At 32.0% G+C, this 14,793-nt stretch overlaps 1 protein-coding gene across 9 annotated transcripts in view; it reads left to right on the plus strand.

Annotated features, from left to right (window-relative positions):
• Positions 1–14,793, plus strand: part of LOC105224414 (mitogen-activated protein kinase-binding protein 1) — a 221,307-nt gene that overhangs the window by 106,014 nt on the left and 100,500 nt on the right. For 5 of the 9 annotated variants that reach the window (XR_007421372.1, XM_049446328.1, XM_049446331.1 and 2 more), the window contains exon 2: positions 4,858–6,187. The exons of 3 other annotated variants lie outside the window; for them this stretch is intronic. Coding sequence is in view for 5 of the 6 variants with exons in the window: in XM_049446328.1 (XP_049302285.1) it covers positions 5,981–6,187 (207 nt within the window). In the remaining variant the exon portion in view is untranslated. The remainder of the gene's footprint in view (positions 1–4,857; positions 6,188–14,793) is intronic. One more of the 9 variants, XM_049446329.1, reaches the window with a different exon arrangement.

The raw sequence follows: 14,793 nt of genomic DNA on the forward strand, positions 1-14,793 counted from the left end.
AAATTAATTAATCAAATTTGTTAATTTTTTTTTTTAATTTTACTAGTCTTTATTTTCATTAATTTTAAAATTTAATTAAAATAATTAGAACAAAAAATTAATTAGTAATGTAATAGTAATGGAAAAAAATATAAATTAAAAAAACCACAAAATTTGTTTAAGATAATTAATTTGAAAAAATAGTAAATTAATTAATAAAATTTCTTAATTTTTTGGATTATTAAAATTTATTAATTTTTTCACAAATTTTGTCTTTTTCACTTTATTTGTATATTAATTATTAATAGTAAAAACATTATAATAAATATAATTAGAAAAAATTAGTTAATTAATTATTATTGTTTTTTTTTTTAAGATTGACCAGTCTCCATTTTTAACATGTTTTTTCTTTTATTTCAAAATTATTTTGCATTCATTTTTTAACAAAACAACCATTAATTTAAAAAATAATAAATTTTTATGACGCAATTATTGCTCGTTGGTGGGTTTCCACTTGATTGAGTTGTAAACTTAGCCACTGCTAAGTAACAAAGTTTAGAGAAATATGAAAACGCAGCAGGCGATTGCGATTCGGTCATCAAAATCTTACACATACACAGCCGAAAACTTATTAAGACACTAAATTTCACAGAGAAAGTGATATTAGGAAACAAAAAAAGCTTAAAAATCAAGTTAAAACAAAACCCTCAGTTTGCTCAACCGGCGAAATGTAATGAATCGATTTGCCTATGCACATCAGCTTTTATTTGTACTACATGTTTGTGTGAAGGTCATTGCGTCTCAATAAATGATGTATGGCTTTTGATATTTTACTTATCATTTTTGCTTCAACTCTTTCTTTTTTGCAATTTTATTTTCCCAATGGTTGTTTTCATATCTAAATGATGGCAATAAAGCGGCTAAAAAGCAAAGAAATTACTACTTATCAGCAATGAAAGGTGATAAAACACACACGAGTAGTGTATTGTGCTTGAAATATATATTTATTTATATATTTGTATATATATATTTATGTATATACTATTTTCCGATAAAAAGAAGCGTTTGCATGTTTTCGAAAGTCACGAGATGAAATGACATGCAATACATACTATAAATGATCAATATACCGATTGCAGGCACTGAAATTCAAAGTTATGTGGCAACAAACTCCGATCATCAGTCATGATTGCTACGCTCTGCTATGCTAAGAATATTTTTACAGAGTCCAAACTCGATACAATTTATGATTTATAATGCTGAAAACGTTCATTAAATCACTCTCCTCCAAATCTCTATAAATCGACTTAAGCTCTTTTGTCTTTAAAACCACAGCGAATAGTTTGTACGCGTGTTTCTTTTACTCAGCAATCAATATAGTTGTAAGCTAAGGCTACAAAGGTGAAGGAAAGCGTAAGTGATTTCGAATTTCCGCTGATAACAAAAAAATAGAGAATAGAAACATAGAAAAGAATAAAAAGTAATAATTCATAAATATCTGTAGAGAGTTCCGTCATAGCGACAGACTCATGAAGAATTTTTAATACGTGTATAAATATTAAAAAAATAAAATAAAATGAATTATAATTTGTTTATTGAGGCCCTATGTTCCACCTAGGAACTACGGGAAAATATTAAAAAATGTTGTAAACAAAACGACTTTCTATTTGCGTGCTAATCACATACAGTAAAAGTGGATGCCCATAAAGTTCTCGGTGTAAATATTTTCCATTTTGGTTTAGCAAAACGCTGCAAAAATAGTAATAAACAATTAATATTAATATTTCCTCTGAGAAGCAACTGGTTTTTATTGCGTAGTGTTTTGTTTGACAAATATTACGTATTTCTGTTTTAAAGTTAAGGTGGTCCTAAAACATACTATATACTCTAACAAAAGTAATTTTTGAAACAAATATGATATTTTTCTAAAGGTTCCATATATTTATAATTCAATTGTTTTTAAACATATCATACTAATTTTTTCCTTTTTTTTGTTTTTAAGAAAAAATGCCGTTAATTTTTATTTTGCTAATAATAAAATAATTTTATATGAGTACATAAAAATATGTACGAAATTGATTAGTAAATACAATTTTTAGAAATAAATTAAATAAACTTCAAATACAGAGCCATCTAGTGGATTTTTGAAACTTGCACAACAAGCTATGAAAATATTTTTTGCAAATTTTAACTCAATACGTGGATATTGTTTGGATTTTTTTTTAATTTGTTATAGGTTTTTTTAAATGTTTTTTTTTTAAGTATTGTTAATTTTTTATCTCATTTTTTTCGTTTTTTCAAATAATAATTATTTTTTTTTTAATTTTCTTAATTTAAAGTTTATTTTTTAATTTTCTAAAAGCGTGTTTTAAGTTTTCAAAAGTTTTTTTTTACTTTTTTTTTAAATTTTTAAAAAATTTTTTTTTTAAATTTTTTTTTTAATTTTTTTTTTAATTTTTTTTTTAATTTTTTTTCTTACTTTATTTTTAATTTTTTAATATTTTTTTAAATTCTTTTTTAATTGTTTTTAATATTTTTTTTTGATAATTTTTCCAAAGATGTTTGTTTTTTTCCAAAAGTTGTAAGCTTTATGAGCTGTTTCATTGCGAAATTTTTCTAAAAGTTTTATTTTTCTATTTTTTTCAAATTTCTTTTTAATTTTTTTTTAATTTAAAAAAAATTTTTTTTTAATATCTTTTTTATTTTTTTATTTTTTTTAATTTTTTTTTAAATTTTTTTTAATTTTTTTTTTAATTTTTTTTTTAATTTTTTTTTAATTTACCCAGTTTTTACAATTTATTTTAATTCTTCTTAAAAATTTTGTGATTTTAATGTTTCCAAAGTTTTTTGTTTTCTTTAATTTTTCTGAAGGCTGGATGTTGTTGTATGTCCTATTATGTTTTTAAAATTTTCTAATAATTTTGGTTTTATTTTTTTTATCTAATGTTTTTTTTAATATTTTTTTAATTGTCCCAATTTTCCAATATTTTTTTTTTAATATTTTCAAATGTTTTTTTTTGTGTTTTCTAATTTTTCTAGAAGCTGTAAGTTGTGTGTCCTGTTATACATATGTTTTTAGAAATTTTTCTAAAATGGTTCTTTTTTTAATTTTTTATTTTAATTTTTCCAATTTTTTTTAATTTTCCCAATTTTTCTAATTTTTTTCCAGAGATTTATTTTTTATACCAAATTTATTAATGTATTCGATTTCATTTTCATTAGTTTTCCCATTTTTTTTTAATTTTCCCAATTTTTCATTTTTTTTATTAATTTATTTATTCTTTAAAATTCTTTACTTTTTTATATATATGTAAATGCATTTTTTTTAAATTTAGATATATTGTTTTAACTTTCCCAATATTTTCTCTCTTAATTTTCCAATTTTTTTTTAATTTTACTGAAAGTTGTATCTAATTTTTTAATGTATCCAAATTTTTTTTTTTTAATTTTCCCATTTTTTTATTTTCAGATTTTTTTTTTTTAAATTTTCCCAAACTTTAATTTTTTTTTTGTGTAAAAATATCTTTATATTTTTGGGTAGTTTTTTTAAGTGTTTTTTTATTTTTCTTAAAATTTCTAATTTTTAAATTTGTGTCTTTTTGTAAAATTTTATCAATTTGCTACAAGCTTTTAATATTTTTTTAATCACTATTTTGCTTCTTTTTTGCAAGTTTTTTTTCTAATGTTCTAAAAAATTGTTTGTTAATGTTTTTAAAAGTTTTTTGTAAGAGTTTTTTGTTGTGTTCTTAAGAAAATTGAATTTAATATTTAATTTAAAAATATTTCTGAATTGGTTTGTTTTTTTTTTAATTTTCCTTTATTTTTTCTGATTTTTTTTACATTTTTATACATTTTAACCTTTCTTTATTTTTTTTTTTAATTTTTCTTAAAGTTCTAAGCACATATGTACATATGTCGTAACTTTGTCTGTAAAAGTTTTTAAGTGTTCCAACTATCTCTTAAATTAAGTTAACAATACATACGTGTGATAAAAAATATATCGGGGATTTTGTATCACTTAAAAATATAAAATTTCGAATTGTTGAGCAGATTTATTGTTGCTTACTCAAAAAATTTGAAAATATTTATAAAAAAGCAGAAGAAATATTATTTAGTACCCTCGTTCTCGTGAATTTTATACATAAGTCTTGTCTCTTGATTTTCTTAAATTAACACCTTAATAACCTTAGCGCCTTTCATGCTTACACTGACACACATACATATGTATGTATGTATATTGAACGAACAAACCTTCAACTATTTAGCAGCTTTGTTGGAGCTAGTTTTGTTGATCTGCTTTAAGCTGCGATTCAGCTATTGATGATTACCGCTCTAATAATAATCTATGGTATATCACACATTGTTGGTACCCTCTTCACTACAGCTCTGCTTTCAGTATTCTTTGCAAATGTTGACCGTGTGATTATTCAATGAATATTATTCAATATTACACCTCGCATTTTACATACATATATTCATTTATATATGTCTTCCTACATACATACATGTATGTACACTCAAGCCTTCTGCGCTTATCATTTTAGTCTTGCGCTCCGCTTCGTTACTCTCTTCTAAGCAAATTTGCTGTTTCTACAGACTCTGTCACGATTGTGTTTTGTTAATTTGTATTTGTTTGCTATTGGTTTTTTTTTTTATTTTTTTCTTCTACCTTGTCTTACCTTACGTTCTTGCCGTTCACTTGTACTTTTGCTGATTATTATTATTATTTTCGCTTCCATTTGGCACAATTCACTATCGGCGTTCGCAGCGTAACAAGCAAAATAAGCGTGTGATGCAAAGTTTATAAGAAAATTAAATAAAAAATAAAAATAAAATTAAAAAAGCCAAAATTTTTATTTGCAATTTCAATTTGAATAGAGTAAAAGCAGTGGCCGCCGCGCACCCCTCGGCGCATGATCGCCGCGATATTCAATTACTGATACCTCACGTTGGGGGGACTACCTGCAAACCGCTATGTTTGAGCTACAAATATAAATAATTACATAGATCTATACATTTACATGTACAATGTATGATGTATATATATATGTGTGTGTAAGGTACAACAATAACCGCAGCAACAACCGTCGCCACGCAGTCATCACCGCGGATCGTGTCCGGCGTTAATTTCTGACTAAGATTACCTCACAGCACAATTGCAATTGGAACGTGCGGCGTTGTGGTGCGGCACGCAGGGGTGCATTTCACGGTTCGCGTAGTTAGAATTTACCGATTCCGACGACCGACGATTGTCTATGCTTACGGTGGTGTGCCTAATTTGTTTGTTATTGTGTTTTTCCTTTGAATGTTTTTTGTTTGCGCGACTACAGTGTTGTGAAAAAAATAGCATCATGTGGAAATATTAAAAAATAATATCAGTGAATGAAAAAATTAATCCAGTGAGTGACTGGGACTCGACACATAAAACTGCGTATCGCTACCAAGTCTGCTCTCCTCTTTAGCGGAAATGTAGTGCCCGGCTCCGCAAGCCCTACAACGCGTACTTACTTACCTGACCGCCGCTGTACCAGCAGCCAGCCCACCTGACAGTCGCAAGCGCCCGTATACACACACTCGCATGCATGCGCTGCAGTCTCGCTCTTGTGTTCGTTCGCTCGCCAACGCCACCACCGTTATTTGAGTGCATCGGCGGCGCGCTGCTTATCAATGCGCGCTTCAATGCCGTCAATTAAAAAAAACGCCATTCAAATTTGTCGTCACCGCAATGCCAAACGCTTTTAAGTGCTACAACAACAACAGCAATAATAATAATACAAATTGTTTATAGAAAGTCGGCGGAAAAGCTGAGAAGAGGCGCGCAAACACAAATTCAACGCTTCGCTCAACCGAGTGCGCCTCTCTATATGTAAATATCATACTGATGGTACATATGCGTTTGTATGTATCCGCGTATGTGTGCTTTTGTAAATTAATTTTAAGTGCATAAATTGTTTTCTTGCGTTGTTGTGTGTGTTTTTTCCGTTTTTTTTTGCTGTTGAAAATGCATACCCGCATACGTGCACCGTCTTTGCCACAACTTTGCTCTGCGCATACACCACCCTCCACGCCCTGCACGCCGCCCATCTACGGCAGCGTTGGCAACTTCGCCAACTTTGGCAACTCAAGCACGGCGCTGCATTCACCGTTCTCAGCGTCGTCCGTCTCGCTATCGCCTAAATTCCCAGCGAATTATGTCAGAAGCGAAAAGGTAAGTGATCGTGAAGACAAAAATTAAATATGAAAAAAAAACATAAAAATAAAATAAAAATAATAATAACCTAATAAATATTATAAACAATAAAAAATATATGAAAAAAAAAAATAAAAAATAAATGAAAACAAAAAAAAAATAAATGAAAAAAATAATGAATTAAAAATATTAAAAAAATAACAAAAACAAAAAAAAGTAAACAAATTAAGCAAAAAATAAGTAAAACGGAGCGAAAAACAAATTGGCGGTATTAAATTTATTTTTAGTTATTTTTTCTTGAAAATGTATTAATATAAGTGACATATATAAGCCAAAACCAGATAAAAAGCTAAAAGAAAAAGGTGCAAAATAAAAATGTTGCTGATAAACAAAACTGCGTACTAAACTTTGAACGTATACACAATAGACACAATTGTTATCTAAAGTTATAATCTCCAGTTCTTTTTGGGTATTATGCTACATTTAATTCTATATGCTTTCCTGATAGTTAATAATTTATATATGAGTTTGCGTCGACGTTTGTAGCACGTCGGAGACCCTACATTTATATCTTCTTCTTTATTGCCATACACATCGCTTACGCGGTCGTTCTTCCTTTTCGTTGTTTAGCACGATTTGGATATCCCAAGTGCAGCCAGGTCCTTCTCCACCTGGCCTTTCCAAAGGAGTAGAAGTCTTTCTCTTCTTCTGCTTCCCCCGCTGGCTACAGCGTCGAAAGTCTCAGAGCTGAAGTGTTTTTATCCATTCGGACGACATGACCGTGCCAACGTCGTCGTATATCTTGTTCAGCTCATTGTTCCATCGACTGCGATATTCGCCATTGCCAATGCGCAAAGGAAAATAAATCCTCCACAAAACCTTTCTCTCGAAAACTCGTACAGCAGAACGAGAATGTTGAGTGACTTGTAGAGTTTGGTCTTTGATCAAATTCACGATCAGACCCATTTGTTACATATATATTTGTTTCGCTCCTTGTCCAACTTGAAGGAAGCAGAACTAACGGCACGGTTCGTAGGGCACTCTTGCAGAAGATTGTACCTTCTCTATTCAGCTCTGCTGCTTAAATTATTTTCTCCCAAAGTACACTGAAGAAGTCGCACGATAGGGAGTCGCCTAGTTTGAAATCTCGTTTGGTATCGAACGGTTCGGTCCTTCCCGATCCTGACGGAGCTTTTGGTATTGTTCAACGTCAATTTACACAGCCGTATTAGTTTTGCGGCGATACCAAATTCAGACAGCGCGGCATAAAGGCAGCTCTGGCAGCTTCTGTCAAAAGCAGCTTTGAAATCAACGAAGAGATGGTGTGTGTCAATCTTAACTTCAAGGATCTTTTCCAAGATTTGGTTCATGGTCAGTTGTTGATTTTTCAGGTCTGAAGCCACACTCATAAAGTCTAATCAGTTTCTTGACGGTGGACTTCAATTTTTCACACAGTACGCTCGATAGAGGCTTTTCCCACCATAGTTGGCGCAGATTCTGGGATCTTTCTTTGAGTGGATTGGGCAGAAAACACACTTAAATACGAATATATATGTATATATTTATAAATGATCCACGTGACAAGCTGGGTCGATTTACCCATGTGTTTTTGACCATCTCTGTATATGCCAAGTCCCTCAGCTTTTGAGATAATTTCATTTCTTGAAATCGTATATTTTGGACCAGTACAACATATATAAAAGACAAAGCTTTTTATGACTTTTCATGATTTTTTCTTTTTTCGTATTTCTTTCTTTTTTTATTTCTTGAGTTTTCGTTGTTTTTTATAAAGTAAATATTGTTTTTTGTTCTTGAAAATACATGTATTTTATCTTTATTGTATACGTTTTATATTTTTTTCAATACTTAGTAAGACACCTTAATCGATCTTTTTAAGTATTTTAAGTCCTCGGCAATAACATACTTGTTATCATTTATTGTATTGAACCCTTTGTTTGTATAACTTCGCACTTAAATAGTATTCACTCAGTTTATCTTATATTTTTATCAAACCATATTTTATTTATAAGTTATGATGGTCATTGAACAATTCTTAAGTGTTCGTTCGTTTTTTATCTGATCTATAAGATTTGTTGGTATTAAATTGCATGCTTCATAAAGTTATGACCAAGAAGGTTCTACCAAATATTGAGTATGATATTCGCTACAGTCTCCTTGGTATTTATAATAATAATTATTATTTATTTTTTATTCAAAACAACTTTTGAGAACGTGGGCTGTACTAGATTGGGACTACTAGACTGTACTAGATTGGGATAATTGTACTAAATAAAAAGTAGAAATACTGTCTTTAAGGGAGTATTCTAGTCTAAAGGCATGAATTTCAAGTAACTTTTGACTTGTGTCGTTAAAAAAAAAACACAATTTTTGTATCACTTTTTCGAATGTTTCGAATTTTTTAAAAGTACTAAAAATTGATGTTGGTAGATATGACTAGTTGCAGATATAAAAAAGTCTTTAAAGAAGACTCTCTAAAATCTGCAGATAAATCGGTTCAGTAGAACCTGAGATTTGGTGGACATCGTTTTGAAAGAAACAGTCTCGAGAAAAACGTCCTTAAAGTTTTAGTTTCGACCGAAACAGTTTGGATGCCGGGTCAGCAAAATACCAACATACTATATATCTCCAAAAATAATTTATCTTTTGTGGACACATTGATGAATAGTTAAACTTTGAAAATAAAATCTTTCTAGACTAGAATATCCCCTTAAAAGACTTCATCTAGTTTCAGCACAAGTTTGGTTTTTCGTTAGATCATATAAAATACTTGCAAAATCTTCCAAACCATGTTTTTCCGTAGTAGTAGTCTTTGTTGATTCATCAGTTCTAACAATTTGCCTCTATATTTCCATTGATTTACTAATCTAATTGATTTATGCCATTTTTTTGTTCTATTCGTCATGAAGAAGGTGATGAGCTTTTATAGTTTACCAAAACTTTAACTACAATAGCTTATGAAACCGCTTTCTAAATCTCTACTAGATTTCAATGCGTTTTTAAAACCATTCTTTTCGACTTAAAATGAACACAAGCCAACGAGTAGTACAAAGCCTTCAAATACGGTCGAGAGATCGTTAAAGATATGCCTCGTTCTCGACGACCTTCGAACTCTTCAACTGATGAAAAAGTGAAAGATGGTGCTTGAAAATCATCAGATAAGTGTTAGAGGGAAGGCAAGGGAGCTCGACATCGCGAGTCCGTTTGAATAATTTTTGTGGATATTGGTATGAAACGAGTTCTCGTTCGACTCGTTCCGAAAAAGGTGAATTTTTTTTAACAAAGTTACCGTAAACAGGTAAATTTTAACACGGTTTGTCGTGAGAATTCCGATCCCAAATCCAATCCGAAGGTTGGAGAACACTATTTTCATCAATACCGACAGGCCCGAAATGGACTGCGGAGTAGGTACAGGGGTATAGTACGAATATTTTTATATCTCTCTGCCCACTCGTCTGCCAAACTCAGCTAGCATCTTCTAAGCGGAAGTGTTAGGCATAGAAAAAACTACCGTTTAAATCATTTAATGTCAGTGAGCTGTTCCTTGCACCTCTCTGATTTTTATTTAAACTGTTATCCACAAAGTAATCGTATGATCTCATTAACAAAATTAGATGGTGTAATCGATAATTGCAGTATGGAGAACTTCGACCTATCGGTTAATCACTTTCGCAGCGAAATCGCTAACTTATATTGATAAATCTGCTCTAACCGTGCGATTTGCAGCTACGGCAGAATTATACGAAAAGTTCAAGGTGAGCGCATTAGAATTAGAATTGCAGTTTCGCACGCAAATTTCATAATTTCCACGAGGCGCGCGTCGGCAGTGCTCGTCTCCACGCCACCTCGCAACAACAAACATAATCGCTCATTCGCCAGCAACGGCTAAAGAATTAATGATGTTATTTACATATCTGAACACATACATACATACATTATACTGGCATTCTCGTTTGCAAGCATTTGTGTGGCTTGTTGCAAGTGGGTACGACTGTTGCAATTAACAACACCACAGCACCTTTCCTTTTCAATTTTCACATGGAATGCAACAACATAAGTGAACATTTAGCATTTAACTATTTATGAATATACCATACTATGTACATGTGTGTGTGTGTGTGAAATGTTTGCGGCGGCCCAATGTTGCAAGCTGTGCATGTCTGCCGCACATCGCAGTACAGCAATAATTTGATTGCAGCAACAATGTAAATTTCTGGGAGGGACACTGCCGTTGCACATGCACCGACTGGCTGGCTGCTAGCGTTGTCTGCGTCTGCTTTTTAGAGCAGAAACAATTTTCATTTGCAAATCTTTCGAAAATATTTTTTTTTTCCAGCGTACATTTTCGGCCTGGCTTTGCTCTTCTTGAAACCCCAAAAAAAAGACACACACACCAAAGTAGGAGGCTTCAACGTCGTTCGCTGCCTAATCGGCTTTAAGTTTTTCGCCTTTGTTATTTTTGTTCTACTCATTTGTATATGTGTGTGTACTTACATATGCATATTTTTCGACTCCCCCATTGGTATGCAGATGTTGCACGCTTCTGCCTTCGCTTGGCAGTTCGTTCTCTGCTTTTTTGCTGCAATTTTTCTTGCTTGTGCATGCAGGTTTTCCCAAACATTCGCGTTTGTACGTGAATGTGTGTGTGCTTATAATCGCGCATACATATTTTTTTCAAGTCGAATGGATAGAATAATTGCTTGCTGCATCGGCTGTTGCATGAGCGCACAGTGGGTTGTGGGTGTTGAATTGTTGGTTAAATTTTTTTTTAATTAAAAAAATTAATTTTGAGATTTTGAAAACAAATTTAATTTGAAAAAAATTTGGAAATTTAAAAAAAAATTATAATTAAAAAAAAAAATTAAAATAAAAGAAAAATTAAAAAAAAAAAAATAAATAAGAAATTTGGAAAAAACTAAATTTGAAAACAAAAACCTTGAAAATTAAAAAAAATTTAAATTAAAAAAAAAAATTTAAAATAAAGTTTTGAAATTTGGAAGAAAATTGAAATTTGAAAAAAACAATTAAATTTAAAAAAAAAATTAAATTTAAAAAAATTGGAATTAAAAAATTTAAATTAAAAAAAATTAACTTTAAAATAAAATTTTAAATTTGAAAATTGAATTTGAAAAAAAAAAATTAAATTAAATTAAAAAAAATAAATTTTTAAATTTAAAAAAAAATTTAAATTAAAAAAAAAAAAAATATTAAATTAAAATTTGAAATTTGAAAAAAAAAAATATTGGAAAAAAAAAAAACATTGAAAATTAAAAAAAAAATAAATTTAAAAAAAAATTTAAAAAAAAAAAAAATTTAAAAAAAAAAATTTAAATTTGAAAAAAAAAAAAAATAAAAAATTAAATTTTGAAATTTGAAAAAAAAAAAAATCCAATTTAAGAAAACGCCATCACATATTTAATTCAATTTTTTCAATATATTTTATCTCACACATTTTTTTTAACAATTCCGTAAAAATTCCATACATTTTCACCCACATCACCCCACTGTATATCACCTCCCCAGCCATAATGTTGCCTTAATCAAAGTTGGCGCATTGCCCAGCCGTTGGAATTTCAGTTGCTTGTTATGCGCGTCTGACATGCGCTGCATTTGCGCTGCCTCCAACACATTATCACTGCCGCGGCTGCTACTGCGCGCCATGCGGCAAGCCGCTACACCGCCCAAACAATGCTCTCCTTTCAAGTGTATACCTAATTGTTATGGCATAAATCTTCGCAGCGGCCCACAGCGCCGAATGCCACTTGCCACACACAGCACTTTGCTTCCTCTCCCACAAAAGTGACTTGCACTTTTACCGCAATTCCTGCACAACTCACCCACACGCACACACACTCACACTCACATACATATTGTACATATGGTTGGCTTCATTATAAACCGGCTAATTTAGTTTTCCTGGCATTTCTTTGCCAATTTGACAGCGCCATGCGAAAATGGTGTGCTTCGCTGCTCTTTTTCTTTTTGTTGTTGTAGTCACTTGACTTGCGCGCAATGAAAATGAAAGGAAAAATGCATCATTGCAATTTCCCTTTTCACATGTGAAGCAACTGCGGCCACCAAAAAGAAAAGCACGCGCACAATGCAGACTTCCACTCCACCCTGCCTCCCGCCTGCCGCTCGCCTACTCATTTGCTGACTTACACACACTTTGCGGCTGCTGCGGTGTTCAGCGTTAATTTTACGCTGCCATGCAGTGCTGATAGAGGTGGGGAGGGTTGCCTGCATACCTTGGCATGAATTGTGAATATTTGCTGAAGATTGCCATCAGCTGCCAACGCTTGAGTGACTATCTTCCTGGCTCGAATGGTTGCCATTATTAGTCGGCGGTGCTTTTTCCGCCTACTCTTTTGCGGTCCCTCGCTTTGTGGCGCCCCAGTGTGTCTTTCAGCCGCCGTGGTCCCATAAAATAATTTTCATTAACTGCAAATTTGCGTTATTTGCCTTTGCCGCCGACAAGCGTTTGCATTTTTTAGCCAATTACTGCAGTGCTTTCGTTGTTTGTGCATTTGTTGTTGGCGTTTTGAAAACTTTTGTGATTTACAATGCCGCTGAGTACTTCTTTGGGCTGTTGTTGTTGTCAAAATAAGCGTAATTCCTTTCATTTGCCATTAAAATTGCGTACTGCGCCATCGCGTCTTCAGCAGCTGCTTCTTCGTCGCACTCCCGCCTCTTCGGTTGTACTTTTCAACTTTTGCCATCATTTTCATTTCCTTATCGCATCTGTAAGCCTTTCGTCTGCTGCTCGGCATTTCGAATTAGCACCGTTAACTTTTATTATTATTTCGTCTGTTGTTTTTTTATTGCTTTTGTTGTTGTTGCGTGTTGGCTATGACATCATGTCTTCCCAAGCGTTTTCGCATTTATGTGGTTACGCACTAATGCCTGCGATTACCATGTTATCAGTGCCTCCTCTGCCCGCCCTGCTCTGCCACCTGCCGCGCCACTTCCTTTGCTCTCACCAAATTGCTGTTGCTGTTGGTGTTGTTGTTGCCGCACCGCTGCACACCCATCGCCCACTCACTTGCTTCACCATCCATCCAACTTTGCATAGTTTTACTAATAGTTTCACATTCAATTCCGTTCGTTCGTTATGTTTTATGATTTTCACAGTTGTTCAAGTATATATGTTTTCTTGTTGTTGTTTCTGTGTTTTTTTATCGTAATGAGATCGTGTTTTCTTTTCACTTTTGATTTCTCAGTTTGTTGCCTCTGTATGGTATATTGTTTTATTCATGAAAGTAATAGCCGTACAAATAGGTATAGGCAGTTCGGCAAGCGATTTGCCTTGTAGATATAACTGTAAATTTGTTAACATGAGATTTTGTTGTTTCTATAAGATACACGATTTTGTATAGGTAGATAAAAGCAGTAGGCTCGTAGGTGTATTAATTTCTAGGAAGTCATATGAAGATTTTCCAAATCAGCTTGTCTCTACTTGAATTTTCCTCGCCCGCAATTTAAAGAACTCCGTGTGTTACTTGATTATAGCTGGTTTCAAGTCACCAAATCCTAAAATATAGCTAGTGAATCTAACAAGCAACTGGTATAAATCAAGTTAACTGTAAAAAAGAGGTGGTTAGACCACTTCAGTGAGATACTCTTCTGTGTTGTATTATATTTAATGAGAGAAAATGACGAAAAAAGCATAACATATACTAATCTGTAACAAAAAACTCAGCAAAAACTGGGAGAGTCCTGACCTTGCACCATCGAATTACCATTTGTTTCGGTCAATGCGGAACTAACTCCCTTAATGAAGTAAAGTTGACTTCAAGTGAAGCCTGTGAAAATTACTTGTCGCAGTTTTTCACCGAAAAACCAGAAAATTTTTACACTGATGGAATAATGTCTCTAGCGGAAAAATGGCAAAAAATGGTTGACCAAAATGGTCATACATGGTTCATTGAAGTTCATTATAAATAGAAAAAAAATTGGTTGAAGTTTGATTAGAAAGACTTTTTCAACTACTATATTCTATACTAGACTATATTTCTTAATAGACTTTTTCAAACACCAGATAAAAGGAGATAAGGGCCTATATCCACCTGTGGACTTGAAAAATTTGTTAGTTTGAGAATATTCTCCAGTTTCCAGCTTATCCGGCAATAGTTTCGTAGATACGAGCGTATTTGTAAACATTTTTAGCTTAGTCCAATCGGCTTTCAAAAAATCTTTAAACTTGTTTTTCTCGAAACTATATGGTACGATCGGATTGAATATTTTATACGTCCTTCTTAGATATTTATATGTATGTTTATCTGAAAATGATCGAAGAAGCAATCTTTTCACTGACCTTGGAAGTCTTAGAACAAAAATTGCCTTGTGCCTAGAAAACTCACATCTTCATTGTATCATCCTCTAAATTTCAAGGTGTATCCTAAACCTAAACGAAATGTTTGGTTATAGAATAAAAAGCACATTAAATTATCTTTGAAAGTTATTTTTTATAGAAAATAGGTTCCATTAGACTCAATAGTAGGTTTGGAACAACCCTGGCGCATGCATAGATTTTGTCTTCTATAGAAATGTTCGTGTGGTTACGGCTGTTTGAATGTCATTATAAAATGCTCCATTCATATTGATTT

This window comes from Bactrocera dorsalis, chromosome 1, assembly GCF_023373825.1.
Source record: "Bactrocera dorsalis isolate Fly_Bdor chromosome 1, ASM2337382v1, whole genome shotgun sequence".
NCBI classification, from domain to species: domain Eukaryota; kingdom Metazoa; phylum Arthropoda; class Insecta; order Diptera; family Tephritidae; genus Bactrocera; species Bactrocera dorsalis.